This window comes from Pleurodeles waltl, chromosome 3_1 (assembly GCF_031143425.1).
Source record: "Pleurodeles waltl isolate 20211129_DDA chromosome 3_1, aPleWal1.hap1.20221129, whole genome shotgun sequence".
Lineage (NCBI taxonomy): Eukaryota > Metazoa > Chordata > Amphibia > Caudata > Salamandridae > Pleurodeles > Pleurodeles waltl.
In genome coordinates, this window is record NC_090440.1 from 1677170729 (window position 1) to 1677185053 (window position 14325).

Consider the following 14325-nt stretch of genomic DNA (forward strand, 5'->3'; position numbering starts at 1 on the left):
TTGTATGGTGCCGCTCAGTTGTTGGCTCTGGGTACCTCAGGTTCTAACAGAACCCTATACATCTTCCTGACCAGAAAGGTCTAGCTAATGTAACAGTACATTGCTTTTGTAAATTGTCTTTAGTGTTACGAAGTTACAGACAACCATTTTGTCATGGATAGCAGTTTTTTCCTGCTCATTTAGAGTTAGTCTTTTGGGAAAACCATGAGGGATCTACACAAATCACCCCTTGCTGAATTCAGACTTTTGCCTACTTTTCATAAATGTATAGGTTTCTGGCATCACCCATGGGTTTCACACTTGTTTCCACCACAAACTGTAGGTATGTAGATAGAACATCATTTGGGAAAAATGTGCTACCTCTTAGAGAAATGCCAAAACTGTGGTAAAAAATGTTTTGATAAACCTCTGTTTTTTTTAGAAAGCTGGGGAGATGGTGATTTTAGCACACCAAACCTTTTTTTGAAGTAGGAATACATGTTAGCTTTTTCCTCAATCTCCTCACTGGGAATTCACAAAACCTGAGCACCTTTAGAATTGCCATGATGTAGGGAAAAAGGGTACATATTTGGAGTGGATAATGTTCATGGAAAAAGTTATGAAGGTGCAAGTGCAGAGTACCCAAAACAGAAAAAAAGACTCAGCACTAGGATAAAAAACTCTCTCCAGTTCAGGAAATTATTACGAAAAAATGTTTTCATTATGTAGTAGATAATTTTTTTTTTAATTTATTCATTGTGAGTGTTGGTTTTGTAGGTATATAATTAAATTTGTAAATTATTTAATTAGTTTTCAGAATTCTATTTTATATTAATTATTTCTATTATGTTTTAGTTTTTTCACTAGATAATTAATGTTCTAGTTTTATTTTTTATTTTTCAAAATAATGTGTATTGTTTTTGATGAATTTCATTTGTTTTTGTGATGGTTGGAATTTTGCACTTGTAATTTTTTTTTTATCAAAAAAAGGTTAACGTATTTTTGTGATTTAATTTTAAAAGTTACTTTAACATATTTATTGTGTCTTGGAGTAAAATTTTATTAAACTATGTTTATTTAACTATTTCATTCTATTTTTTTATAACTAGCATCTCAGGTGTGTAATTACAATTAATTATGACTATTTTATATTTTCTTTGTGTTTATTTAATAGTTTAACTTATTTAAATATTTTGTCATTTCTTTGCGTGTGCTTTACAGTATATATTTTTATTGTGTTATAATTTATTATATTGATTATTGTATGTATTTTTTAATGTAATATTGGTTTTAAAGTTAATACAATATTAAATAGCTAAAATCAATATACTTGCCTGTGTTATGATGATGTTGTTTTCTATAATGTTATACTCAATACTTGTGTAGTTTAGGGGGGCGCGGCTTGGCGCTGGAAAAAATCGCCGCAACATAAGCCTGCTCCAACACCATGACTGGAATCATCTCTCATCCGCTGCAATATCCATGTCTAGTAGCACTGACAGGCGGCTCCTGATATCAGTGGGCCTTAAAGGTACTTTGGGGGTCCTTCGAGCCCAAGTGATCCTGACAAGTCAGGTGCGGCCTGTTCGGCCCCGAGACACGCACAGCTGTGTGCTGGCACTGGTACAGCAGAAACCAACGTTAGTGGGCCTGAGATGACCCTAGAGTGGTGCTGCCAGACAGAGGCGAGGCCGGGAATTCTGAAACGGGCAAGCAGCACTTGCGAAACAGTTATTTCTCTGGGGCAGCTGGGGCAAAGCCAGTTCTGGCTGCTCCCCGCGGCTTCAAGCTCCAAGTTGGCCTAGTAGAAGGGCCCTCCACCTATGGTCTTGTCTCTCCTTCGGCAATCCGCTTCACCTGCATGGCGAAGGGGGGCTGGGGCCCTGAAGTTCTCCATGAATCCAGGCCTAGGGGTGGTGAAAAGCTAGGCCCACAACAGAGGCCTATGGACGGGGTCCTGAAGATATGAAAGGGCAGCGTTTGCCCTGGGGCCCAGGCCACATGAAGGCCGCGCCACTGCACACTGTTGGAGGAGGGGAAAGATGGCAATGTACATGTGAGTGCAATTGTGAATCCTGTGTGATGCAGCCTCAGGAGGTTCTGAGGAGGAAGAGACATGCATACCAGATAAGTTAGTGGTGGGCCTTGGGAACTGTAAATACTGGTGACTGAGACAAGCTTTATACATTTGGGGCAGGGGCTGCCACTACCTGACACCCAAACCATTATAAGACTGACCCGGTGGAGGGAAAAGCTCTCCTAGAGAAAACTGAAGGGTTGTTATTGTGGACGTAACTGGGGTTCCAGGAATGGGCACATCTGGCCTGACTACAACTAGATGATTTTTGGCTGCCTTGGGCGCAGGATTGACTTTCTGGAGGCTAGTGATCCCTAGGCCACTGACAGACCATTGCGGTGGTGTAAGGTGGCTTGAAGCAGTATTGCACCAGATTGCACTACTTGCACTGAAAGTAGTGAGGAGAGGCATCTGTGCACAGCTCCTTCTGTCATGGTGGGGGGCCATTATACACATCCTATGCAACTCAACAAAATGACGAAATTTACTCTGGCGCTCCCTGCCCCATCAACTGAGGTGGGAGTGGGATGGACCATGGATAGTCTGCAGGAGAAAAGGGAGGCACCCGCCAGCGAGCCCTTTTTGAGAGAAAGAATGGCTGCTATAAAGGGCTTGAAAGGTACAATAGAACTAAAACTTGACCCTGTCACAATAGACGTTGCTCTCCTCCAGGCGGACTGTCAGGAATTGTCTGAGAAAGTGTTGACAGCAGAAACAAACATTGCCTCCCTATAGGTAGTCACAAAGGGGTTTATTTACAAGTGCCCGTGGCGCAGGGCGGCGCAGCAAGTGTCTTGCTACGCTACCTTTCACCACCGGGAAAGGGCAGAAATGCGCTGTATCTACAAGATACGGCAAATTTCTGTCCTCTCCCCCGGTGCTAAAATTAGCTGCCTATTGCCAATGCAGGCACGCATGCACCTTACTGCAAGGGGGCCTGTGTTGCAAGGAATGATTGTTTATGTGCAGGAAGGTGTTCCTTCCTCCACATAAAAAACTGATAACGGCAATTTGTTACTTCTATGTGTGTTGCAGAATGCAGCACACATAGATGTAGCAAATCATCATTATTTAATGATTGTTTATATGCGGGAAGGGACACCTTCCTGCACATAAACAATCATTAAAGGCGTTTTGCTCTTTCTATGTGTGCTGCAGAATGCAGCATGCATGGGAAAAGCAAAAAAGAGGAGAAATAAATGTATTTCTCCTCGTTGCGCCACTCTAACTCCACCCCTTGGGTTGGGATTTTGGCAGTGCCTCCGGTTTACGATTTCTCGTAAACCTGGGGCAGTGTAAAAGTGGGTGTTGCATGGAAACGCCCATAGCAACACCCATTGCATGCCCCTCTACCGCAAAAAAACACTTCGGAGGGGCCCATATTTACAAGGCGGCATTAAGCCATGCAAAGTAGCTTAGTGCTGCCTTGTAAATGTGGAAACGAGCACAGCGCCACCGCTCCCGTGGCACTAGGGGCTTGTAAGAGGGGCCAATGCCTGGAGAAAGAACATGGACCGATGGCAGCCAAGTTGGAGGATCAGGACTGGAGGGCCAGATGCAATAACATCGCAGTGGTGGAGGTACTGGAGAAAGCGAAGGGACCAAGCGTTGAGCTGTTTTTGGAGGAGCTTATAACCAAACAAATCAAACTGAAGAGGCTCTCCCACTTCTTTTCAGTAGAACGAGCACATAGCTCAACCGTACCCCCCCAACACCCTGGCAAAAGCTGGGCGAACCACTAACAGCCATCATCGCAAGGGTTTTTAACCACAAGGATCGCAATTCAATTCTGCAGGCAGGTTCAATGGAGATGTACTGTTTGAAAATGCAACAGTCTGTTTTTTCCTGGATTTTATGCTGCAGTTGCAGTGGCACTGACACAGTTTCATGAAAGTCAAGAAAGCCCTTCTCGAAGCATGGGTGAAGTACATGAGGCTTTTCCCAGCCAGACTCCGAGTCATTGCTAATGACATGGCCTGGCACTTTGGGACGCCGGAGGAGTCATAGGACTGGATGGAGGGCTGGCACGCCTCGAAGAACCAGAATCAGGGCACCACAAAAGAGAAAAGACACTTAGATGGCCAGTGCTCCTTACGGGTGGACCACCATGTGGGAGATGCTGGCTTTGAGTAACTGTGAGGTGGTGGGCTCTGAGTAACGTATGGTACGCCCGGTCTGCGGGATGGGACCGTAGAACAGTCACAATATTTGATTTCAAGTGATGACATACAATTACTCTCTGCTGCTGCGTGGCAATGACACTATTTGTTTCAGCGGCATGATGATACAGAACTGGAGTAGTGCTCAATGTGAGATCCAGCTATGGGGTCCAAACACTGGACTTTACTTCTTATGGGGTAGATACAGCATGTAGGGACTGTCCACCTGATACCCCTTTAACGACTCATCGCCCCAAAACACTTCAAAGGTGATAACCTGGAATGTAAATGGACTGGGGAGTAAGATTAAGAGAACCATGGTACTACAATGTTTGAAAAGACATTCCTTGGACATAGTATTGTTGCAAGAGACACATCTGAAGGGCAACTGATACCAAGCATTGGGGTTTACCCTAACAGCACATGCGGGCTTTAGGATCACCTCCAGAGAGGTGAGGATATTGGTCAGAAAATCGCTCCCATATATTCCACAACACATGTGGTACAACCACTCCGGGAGGTTTGGGACACAGACCGGTACTTGGCAGGGGTATACCTTAAACCTTTGTTCCACCTGCATCCTGCCGAGGATGCACGCACTGACTTTACCTGACCTGAGCTCCACAACAGAGGGAATGCCACCAGGCGTCCTCATTTATAGGGGGTGACATGAACGCAGTAATGATCCCAAAAACTGACAAGTGGGGGGATGGTAGAGCCTCCCCTCTGCTGGCATTCATAGACCCATTCAGCCAGATTGACCTGTGGCGGGTGCGCAACCCTATTCGGCACCAGTATACTTTCTACTCAGCGGCACACTCCAGTAACTCCCGACTAGATTATCTCTTCACACAACACATGCATGCACATAGATTTAGACAGACCCATCACATTGCCTGGGGCATCTCCGACCACTCCCTGTTGAGGTTACATTTAGTGGTCATATGCCTAGACAAGCTGCAATGCCACAAATTGATTCTGGTATTTCAAAGACAGGGCCAAGATGGTACAACTCAATGGGTTGTCACCCCATTATTTCTGGGACAATGTGGGAACGGTCAATTCCTCCAGCGATCTGTGGGGGGCATTTAAGACAGTTGTACAGGGACAGGTGATATCTATGATTGTGGGAATAAGGAAGGATCAACGGGCTGACTTAGATGATTTGGAAAGGAAGAGCTAAGAACTAGAACGCAGAATCCTTGAACAGGCTGATGGGCAGATGGGCCACAGGCTTCGTCTCGAGCAAAGCAAGCTCTATGCAGTCTCGGAGGGGGTGGCTAGAACGCATGCCCTGGCTACCCAGCGTTGGCTACATGAAGTTGGAAATAAGGCTGGCAGACTGCTGGTGTGGCTGGAGAAGAGGGATCAGGGTAGGAGCTGGGTGCTTAAAATATGAGATAGTGCAGGTGAACTCCAGGTCAGCATCCGAGATTGCAGAAACCTTCGCTTCTTTTTATGAGGCAATCTATACACCCATCAATGGGGTAATGCAAGAGAACTGCGTTGATTTCCTCAAGGACATTAAGATCCAACCATGTTCCAGCTCCTTTCGGATTAAAACAGAAGGTTCTAGAGGAAGATATTACAGAGAGTGAGCTCCTAAGTACCCTGAAGACTTTACACTCCGGGAAGGCAGTGGGTCGAATTGCCCTCCCAGTCGAGTTATACAAATAGATGGCCACTAAAGTATCAAAATATATGTTGGCAATGTTTCAAGAGGTGATGAGGGAGGGGGAACTGCCACGTGGTCAGCGCATGGCAACTATAGTATTACTCCCCAAGAAACACAAATCCCTGACTGAGTGCTTGACATATCGACCCATATCTTTAATAAATGTTGAGGCTATGTTTCTGGCCAAGGTGCTGGCACTCAGGCTTCGCAAAGTAATTACCATGATAATCAACCTGTAACAGTCCGGTTTTATGCCCCATAGAGGAACGTGGGTCAATCTGAGTCTGCCTCTATGGCGCGTTGCATATGACGTGGGAATCCCATACAGATTTGGTCGTGCTACTCTTCCTTGACGCGAGAATGGCGTTTAATAGTATTGAGTGAAGCTACCTTTTTGCTATTCTACACTACCTAAGTTTTGGCCTTAAATTCTGTGCCTGGGTCTGACTTCTTTGTACGAAATCAGTGGTGAGGGTCAGAGTCAATGGTGTGATGTCACGGGCATTCAGCCTGGGCTAAGATACCAGGTAGAAGTGTCCACTATTCCCAATTATTTTTGCGTGCGCACTGGAGCCACTGGCTGCCTAGGCTTGTGGTGACCAGCTCATTTAGGGAATTAGCGGTACGGGTGATTGGGAGGAATGTATATCTCTTTATGCAGACAATGTCCTACTACACCTCACCAATCCACGCATTTCATTTGATAGAGTGCTACAGGTGTTTCATATTTTTGGAGACCACTCCAGATACCGTATCAGTTGAGACAAATCACGCCTGGTGGGTAGGGTGCCAGACTTATCATGGGGGACCAGGATACCGATGGAGCTAGACAGATTCACCTATTTAGGCATCTATGTTACGTGAGATGCCATAGAGTTTTTGAGAAGAAATTCATATGAACTGGCAGATGCTGCTCTTTCCCTGATGGGTAAGGCGGTTCTTTTTAAAATGATGGCCCTACCTCTGTTTTTATATGTCCTGTAAAATACACCTTTCCCTGAACCTCAGGAAATCTGCCTTCTTCCTTGGGATGTGCCAGAAGAGCTCTGCACAAGCTCCATAGGGGAGTGTATGACAGTGGCCTGGCTGTTCCAGACATCCTTAAATATCATTGGGCCTCTCAACTAATGGTCATAAAAGAGTGGGTGTATGCCGACCGTCAGGAGATGGAGAGGCAATGAGCCCCAGGAACTACCCTGCGCTATTTTGTAAGAAATATGTACCATACGGCTCACACTATATTCAGAACAAATGATGTCCTATGGTAATTACACGGAATGGCATGGCCACAGATGCCCAGGGTAGACCCCATACACATCACAAATACCTCCTGCCCATGACCCAGGCCTGGAAAGGTGAACAGACACTGGCATTCCTTACATGAAATGTACGTGGTCTGGACAATCCCAGTAAGAAACAGCAGGTACTGGCATATTTGCAGCAACAGCTAGTGGATGTTGTCTTTCTGCAACAGACCCATCTACTGAGTTAGAAAGATACACAGCTATACACTCAGTGGTCTGGACAAAGGTACATGACCTCATACTTAGCTTGTGCTAAGGGTTTGGCAATACTTACTAGACGACGCATCACATTTCAAATGTTACCCTCATTCGCAGATGTAGATGGCCGCTGCCTCTTCCAGGCTACTCTATGGGAAGCATGTTTATGTACGGTCCCAACAAATATCATCCCGATTTCTTCAATGAACTGTGGTCTGAAATATAGGAGCTAGGACCCAAGGTTATCCTATGGGGGTTATTTCAACACCCCTGGACTCCTATTTTGACTGATCACACGCGAGGACTAGAGGGTACTCGCATTCCCAAAGAACACTAAACAGTATAATTGAAGATAGCGATCGAGTGGACAGTTCGGCATCCAACTCACTGGTAAGGAGCATACTACTCAGCACACAGTAACATGTGGTCTTGGCTAGATTACTGGCTTACCACATGGGAAGATAGGTCGCGGACTGACCAGGTCATCCACCCGGTGCGTGCACTGTCTGACCATGCTCCATGTTGCTAATGTCTGGAATCCCGGACACCTGGGTGACGCAAGGGCTATGGCGGCTATCCCTCAGTGCTCTCCTACGCAACATGTTTCGAGAAGAAATAAAAGCGGACATAGCTCTGTATTTTGAAGGCCAATCCGGGGGTCAGTGGAGACACATGCCATCATATGGGAGGCATTCAAGGTAATGGCATGTGGTCACTGTATTGCCAGGTAATTCAGTATCCTAAAAGCTGTGCGTGATCATTTCCGAAGGTTGAAAAGGGAAATCAAACAACATGAAGCTGAGTTCATTGGGGGTGGGGGGGTGACTACACGAGAGAGCTCAGAAGGCAGAAGAGATCAGAATACAACACTGCCGGGAGAGAAACCAAATTTCATACAAAGAAGGGGAAAGGCCAGGGAAAAAGCTAGCCACTATGGTTAAGAAAGCAAGGCAGGCATGTGGAATCACTTCTTTACTACAAAGAGGAGCTGATCATGAATGATGGTCAGGAGATCACCAAAGCATTTACGCAATACTACAGGGAGCTATACAGTTCTCACTGCTGCACCACCTAAGCTGACACGCATAGGTATCTAGAGAACACTGTCATTACCTGGTTAGGAAATGCACAGTGAGAATCTCTGGCACAGCCCATGACCCTAGGAGAGACCTACAAAATGCGAAGGCCTAGCCCAGAATGCCTTCCACCAGACTTCTATAATGCATGTATTGATCTACTGGCTGTATTACAAGATCTCTGCCCCCCCCCCCCCCCCAATGCAAGAGGCCCTCACAATAACTATATTGAAACCCTCTAAGCCCACAAATATCTGTGATTCATACTGTCACTTATTAATTGCCACACAAAGATCTTAGCCAAGGACATTGCAATCCTGCTCCTACCTGTCATGCCAATGCTGGTATTGCCCGGCCAGGGTGGATTAATTCTAGGAAATTCTAAGGCCCACAATCTACAGGCACTTTTGGCAGAAGTACACTAGATAGACTATGGCCAAAGCGGCGGCGGTGTTTCTAGATACTAAAAAAGCATTTTATTTGCTTGAGGGTCCAAATATGTTTACAATCATGTCCAAGATGGGCGTCACCACTTCCTTTCTAGCCTGGATATGACAGTTCTGTGGTGGACCGAAAGCAAAACTGCATATTAACAGGCATCTCTCAGACACTGTCCCTATTGCCCGCGGTTCAAGACCAGGATCCCCCCTCTCACCATTGTTATTTGTGATAGAGCCCCTCTTGGCCAGAGTCAGGCAAGATTATGCCGAGCATGCCCTAGCATTTCGAGACAGGCCCTTGCTCATGTTGCTGTACACTGATGATATCATGATCTACAGCAAGGATCCACAAACTAGCCTCAACCCATCCTAAGGTAGTTTATAAAATTTCAGGGCCTGTCCAGCATTGTAATACACTGGACCAAATTGTCAATATTCCCACTGACCGGGTGAAAACCTAGCATGAACCTTGACATCCCTCTGGAGTGGTGTGTGGGCCCCATTAAATACCTGGGGGTATGGGTAGATGCTAATGTGGAGGAAGTCATTAAGCTCAACTACTGCAGTGTCATCATTCAATTTGAAGACCAGATTAATCACTGGGTCAAACTGCCCCTCACCATGGGGGGAAAGATAGGGCTTATTAAAATGGTAATCTTGCCCATATTTCTGTACAACTATGTTAAAACCCCCCATTTCTCATTGCCAGAGCTCCTGTCAGCTGCTCCATTTGCTCTGCACCAGACTTATATGAGGAGGGAAATGACCTAGGATTTTGTTGGATATCATGACACAAACCTACAAGCGAGGCAGATATGCAGTTCCTCATATGGAACTGTACTTCCTATGCACTTAAGCACACTTTGTGCTGTACTGGCTTGACCAATGGAAATATATTGCCCACCTCACGGTTGAGCAGGATGTTATGCAGCCTGCACTGGTAGAAGCAGCACTACTGATGAGACAACCCCGGATCATTTCTCAGATTAACACAGTGTAATGCACTGCAGAACCCTCTGACAGGCTTCAGATGATGACTGGGACCCCACTCATATACTCATCAGACATGCCCCTGACCATGCACATGCAATTTCCCATGATATAGGAGTCTACGGTGGCTTTCCATCTGCGAAAGCTGGGCATCATGAGATGAGGGATCTATACAACAATGGTCAATACTTAACCCTAGTTATGTTGGCAAAGAGAGCACACTGGACTTCCTTCAGAAGCCTGCACTATTTACATCATTGCAGACACTCATAGAGTCCCCCCCCCCCCAAACAGCTCTTAACTAAACTGTACCGGGAGGAACAGGCGCCGAGTCCCTTATGTGTGGCCCAGCTATAGAGGTATGGGAAGGAGATTTTGGAGCTCAGTTTTCAGATGTGATATGGGAATACTGCTGCGCAGAAACGGGGAAGCTGTTACCTAGCAGTCGCCTTAACCTAATCCATTACAGATTAATGCACCGGGTAAACAATACACCAGCGCTACAGTGCAAGTGGGAACTCAGGGCACGGATCAGTGCGAATGGTGCCGAACACCTGCAGCAGGGTTTCCACTTAGCATGGGAATGTGTTGCGTTCAGAGGTTTTGGGCTGATGTAACAATTACACTTCAGCTAATTCTAGCTATGTCCATAGATAAAGCAATTGCAAATTGCATCGATGGGATGGGACGAAGACATAGCGGCAGCTAGCACAAAATGTGTGGCACTGGCACCAGTCGCGGCAATTCCTGGGGGTGGGGCGGCGCACGGTGGTTGGTGGGTGTGTTTATGGGGGGAATTAATAACATTTAAAAATAAAAAAAAATAGAAAAAACGTACCTCCCCTCCTGTGCAGCTCCTCTCTCCCTCGTCATGTCAGCGGCAGGCACAGGCTCCCAGTCTGCCCTGCGGCCAATGCTGACGCTGCTCAAAGCAGCATCATGATTGGATGGGAGCACCCAGCCAGGGTGCTCCCAGGCAGACTGGGAGCCCGTGTAGGCTCTCTCCAGCCCAGCAACTGTGTTGCTGGGCTGGAGAGAGCCCTGTGCGCATGTGTGTTTGGCCGGCCCGAGACGGCCGGCCAAACACACATGCGCTCTAAGGAGTGCTTGTCACCCCCAATGCGTCCCTTTGAGAAGGATTTGCAGCAGTTGCTGCTGGCGAGGGGCCCCTTATGGGGGAGCCGCCCCCAGCTGGCACTACTGCTGGCCAAGAGACTCATGGCAAAGCAGTGGGGAAAAGGACACATCCAAAGGAAACTTACTGAATCACTGAACTGACCTATTGCTATGAACAATTGGAACTATATGCTGAGCTCCTACTTCCCACCACACAAATTCAAGATATATGGGCACCCTTCCGGAACTTCTTACTGATAGAGGATGTGGGTGGGCTGAGCCCGGAGAACCGTGAACTGCCCACATCACCTGACTTCGTACACAAGGATGGGGGGAGTTGATCATTGAGTGGGAATAATTGTGCTGGATGTGCAAGATGAGAACGGATGGGGCACGATGTTTCTTTGTTTATTTTTGCCACCACCATGGTGGAAAATTGGAAGAAATAAAGCAAAAACAAAATCTTCAGTTAGTTTAAATACATTAAATTTAACAAAAACAAATTTTCTAAACTTAAGAAATGATTTCCTACCTAAGGTAATTTTTATTATGCCTTAATAAGTATGGTGGAGTGTAGAATTAATTACAATTAATGTAAAGGTTATTAAAATATTTTATAATGAATAAATATATACTAATTTTAGATTTAGTTTTCAAATAGAATTATGTTTTTTTTTTATATATTTTAACTATTTTAAGTAATGTAATTTAACTCTTTATTTCCTATTGGGTTTTATTTATTTTTTCTACTGGTATTGTTTTCTTTGTAGAGTGCTGCAATATCAGTGGTTGGTCATGTGCGATGCTAGTCTTACTGGTGTTTCTTTTTTGACAGTTGTAACTTACAATTACTTTTGGCTCCACCCCCTTCTTCAGGAGGCATAGACTTGTAACTCTACACTTTTGAGTAACTTTACTGTTAGATTTTGTGACTAGCCAAAAGTATTAAAGTGTCTCAAAGTGTTCAGAGTTATTTACACATGTAAATTAATCACAAGTATAATTTACCTGTGTAGATAGCCCCGTAAGTGCAAAGTCAGCAGCTATGGCTATTTTGGCCACATCTCTTCTGATCTTTAAACAGCGCTTCATAGTGTGCTTACGCTGTTTCGAAGGGCTTTTGAAAAGAGTTTTCTGCTACCCAATGTAATGGTACTCAATTTAGCGACCTTGGAGGGATTAAAGACTGGTTGTGCCCTACTGCGATCAAATTTGCCCGCATGTTACGTCGTATTCTATTGACAAGTGCACGGCTATCCTGCTGCACAAAAAAAAAATGTTCCCCATTTTAAATAATACTTTAACCCGGGGGTTCATCAGAACACCAGTTTCCTTTCACTGGAGCAATTTTCACATTTCCACACTGAAAAGATGCACTCACATTTATGGGTCTCTGGTGTGCTTTAAGTGTGCGCAGTGGAGTTTAAAGGATAGCTTATAGCAACATTTCGGTGTGAAAAATTCCACTATCCCAAAATTATTTCTAAGAAACAAATAAGCATAAACATAGCATGATACTGTAATTCTCTGTGCCTCTCCACGCCTTTCCTTAAGAACAGTTTTGGGGACGCATAAAAAGACGCGTAGGCACCAACAGACGGGATGTAGCAGTATTTCTAGCTTCGCCTCCACTTCCGGGAGCCATGAACAGACGGTGGCGTTTATACGCTTATAACACTAGCTTTGTCTTGTCCGCTCTTAGCTACTGGAGAACCTTTAGATGCCTGAACGAGTACACAAGAGTGGTTTGGGCGTTTTGTTTTACGCTGGCGCCACCTTATTGAACGGTGCTAAAAACTGAAGTGGAAAAGTACTCAGTAAAGGGAAAAAACTTAAAAGATCCGACAGAGGGTCAAAGGAGCTGGATGTGGTTAAGGAAAACGGCATCGCCATGATCACACCGAGTTATTAAAAACACTCAGCAGCTGCCAGTTACCTCGCTTTCATCGCAAAAAAGCTCGAGCATATTTGGTTTATTTGTCATGCACGTAGAAAACCCTGTAAATAACATGGTGAAAGCGCTTTAATTCTTCTTTTTCCCCTAATGACTAATACATCTGTTCCTTTTACAGCGTTTTTTCGTTCTGGATAATGGGATCTTGAAGTACTCAAAGTCTCCGATTGATGTAAGTACAACGTGACCAGTGTTAGTCAGAAAATCGAACAAGCCTGGGCTGCGTGATTCACGCGCGTGGCCGCACTCACCCCACCTCGGCAGCGGCTCTCAAGGCTTCTCTTCCCCCACAGCTCGCGTGGGCTTTTCAGAGGCGCCCCCCGCCTTCAGAGGGAATTACTGAAACTGTGATTGATGGGCTGAAATGTTTGTGAATTGGGTGAGGCAGTGGCCAGATTTACAGTGAAGAGTAATTTGTTTACAGGCTTAGAATATTAAAGTCAGTGGGATTGCAAGTATGTCATCTGTTTAATGCTTTTTGGTGTACTTAATCATGCACGTAATAATGACGTGATATCAATAAATACTTCATTTATGGTTTTTAATATGTTACTTCCACCACGACGGAAAATACTAATGGCAATTACCTCCTCTTCTCCCGAGTCCTTATCCTGTGAGTGCGACAGATGTTTACTACCCCAGTAAAATACCCACCTTTGAAGAAGAACATAGGCCCTCATTACGAATTTGGCGGGCGGCCTCTCGTACTGCCATCAGGCCGCCTGTGCGGCCAGAACACCGCTGGCCCTGCAGTGAACAGGGCCTTAACATTGACGCCGGCTCGTAAACGAGCCGGGTGTCAATGTGGCGGTGCGGCAGGTGCAGCAGCACCCATCGTCCTTTCCACTGCCCGTAATTTGGGCAGTGGAAAGCGCAACGGGGCTGTCCATAAGGGCCCCTGACACCCCCTTTCTGCCAGCCTTTGCATGGCGGGGCTACCGCCATGCAAAGGCTGGTGGAAAGGGGACTCATAATACCCAGTGCAGCGCTGCCCTCGCGGATTTCAACCGCCAGCCTCTCGACTGGCGGCAACCTGGCGGTGCCGGCAGTCTGACCTTGGTGCTTTCACCACAGTCGTAATGTCGTGGTCGGACCACCACTTTGGCAGTGGTCTGACAGTGACCCTGGCGGTCTGGTGGCTGCCAGGGTCATAATGAGGCCCATAATTTGTGTAAGGTGCCTAGAAAATGACTCCAGCCCTTGTCCAACTGAATAAAAAATGGTTGTTCAAAACTCCTTTCTGTTCTTTCTTCTCTTGTGTCTGACAGGTTTGTGGCCTACCCGGCAAGCGACTTTTATAAGAATATCTTTTATTAATTATTATGCTCTAACGGTCTCATTTGCTCAATCTACAGCA

At 45.7% G+C, this 14325-nt stretch overlaps 1 protein-coding gene across 2 annotated transcripts in view; it reads left to right on the plus strand.

Moving 5' to 3' along the window:
* OSBPL6 (oxysterol binding protein like 6) overlaps positions 1-14325 on the plus strand; it is a 566805-nt gene that overhangs the window by 215410 nt on the left and 337070 nt on the right. For both annotated transcript variants that reach the window (XM_069225427.1, XM_069225425.1), the window contains exon 4: positions 13087-13140. In XM_069225427.1, the coding sequence (XP_069081528.1) occupies positions 13087-13140 (54 nt within the window). The remainder of the gene's footprint in view (positions 1-13086; positions 13141-14325) is intronic.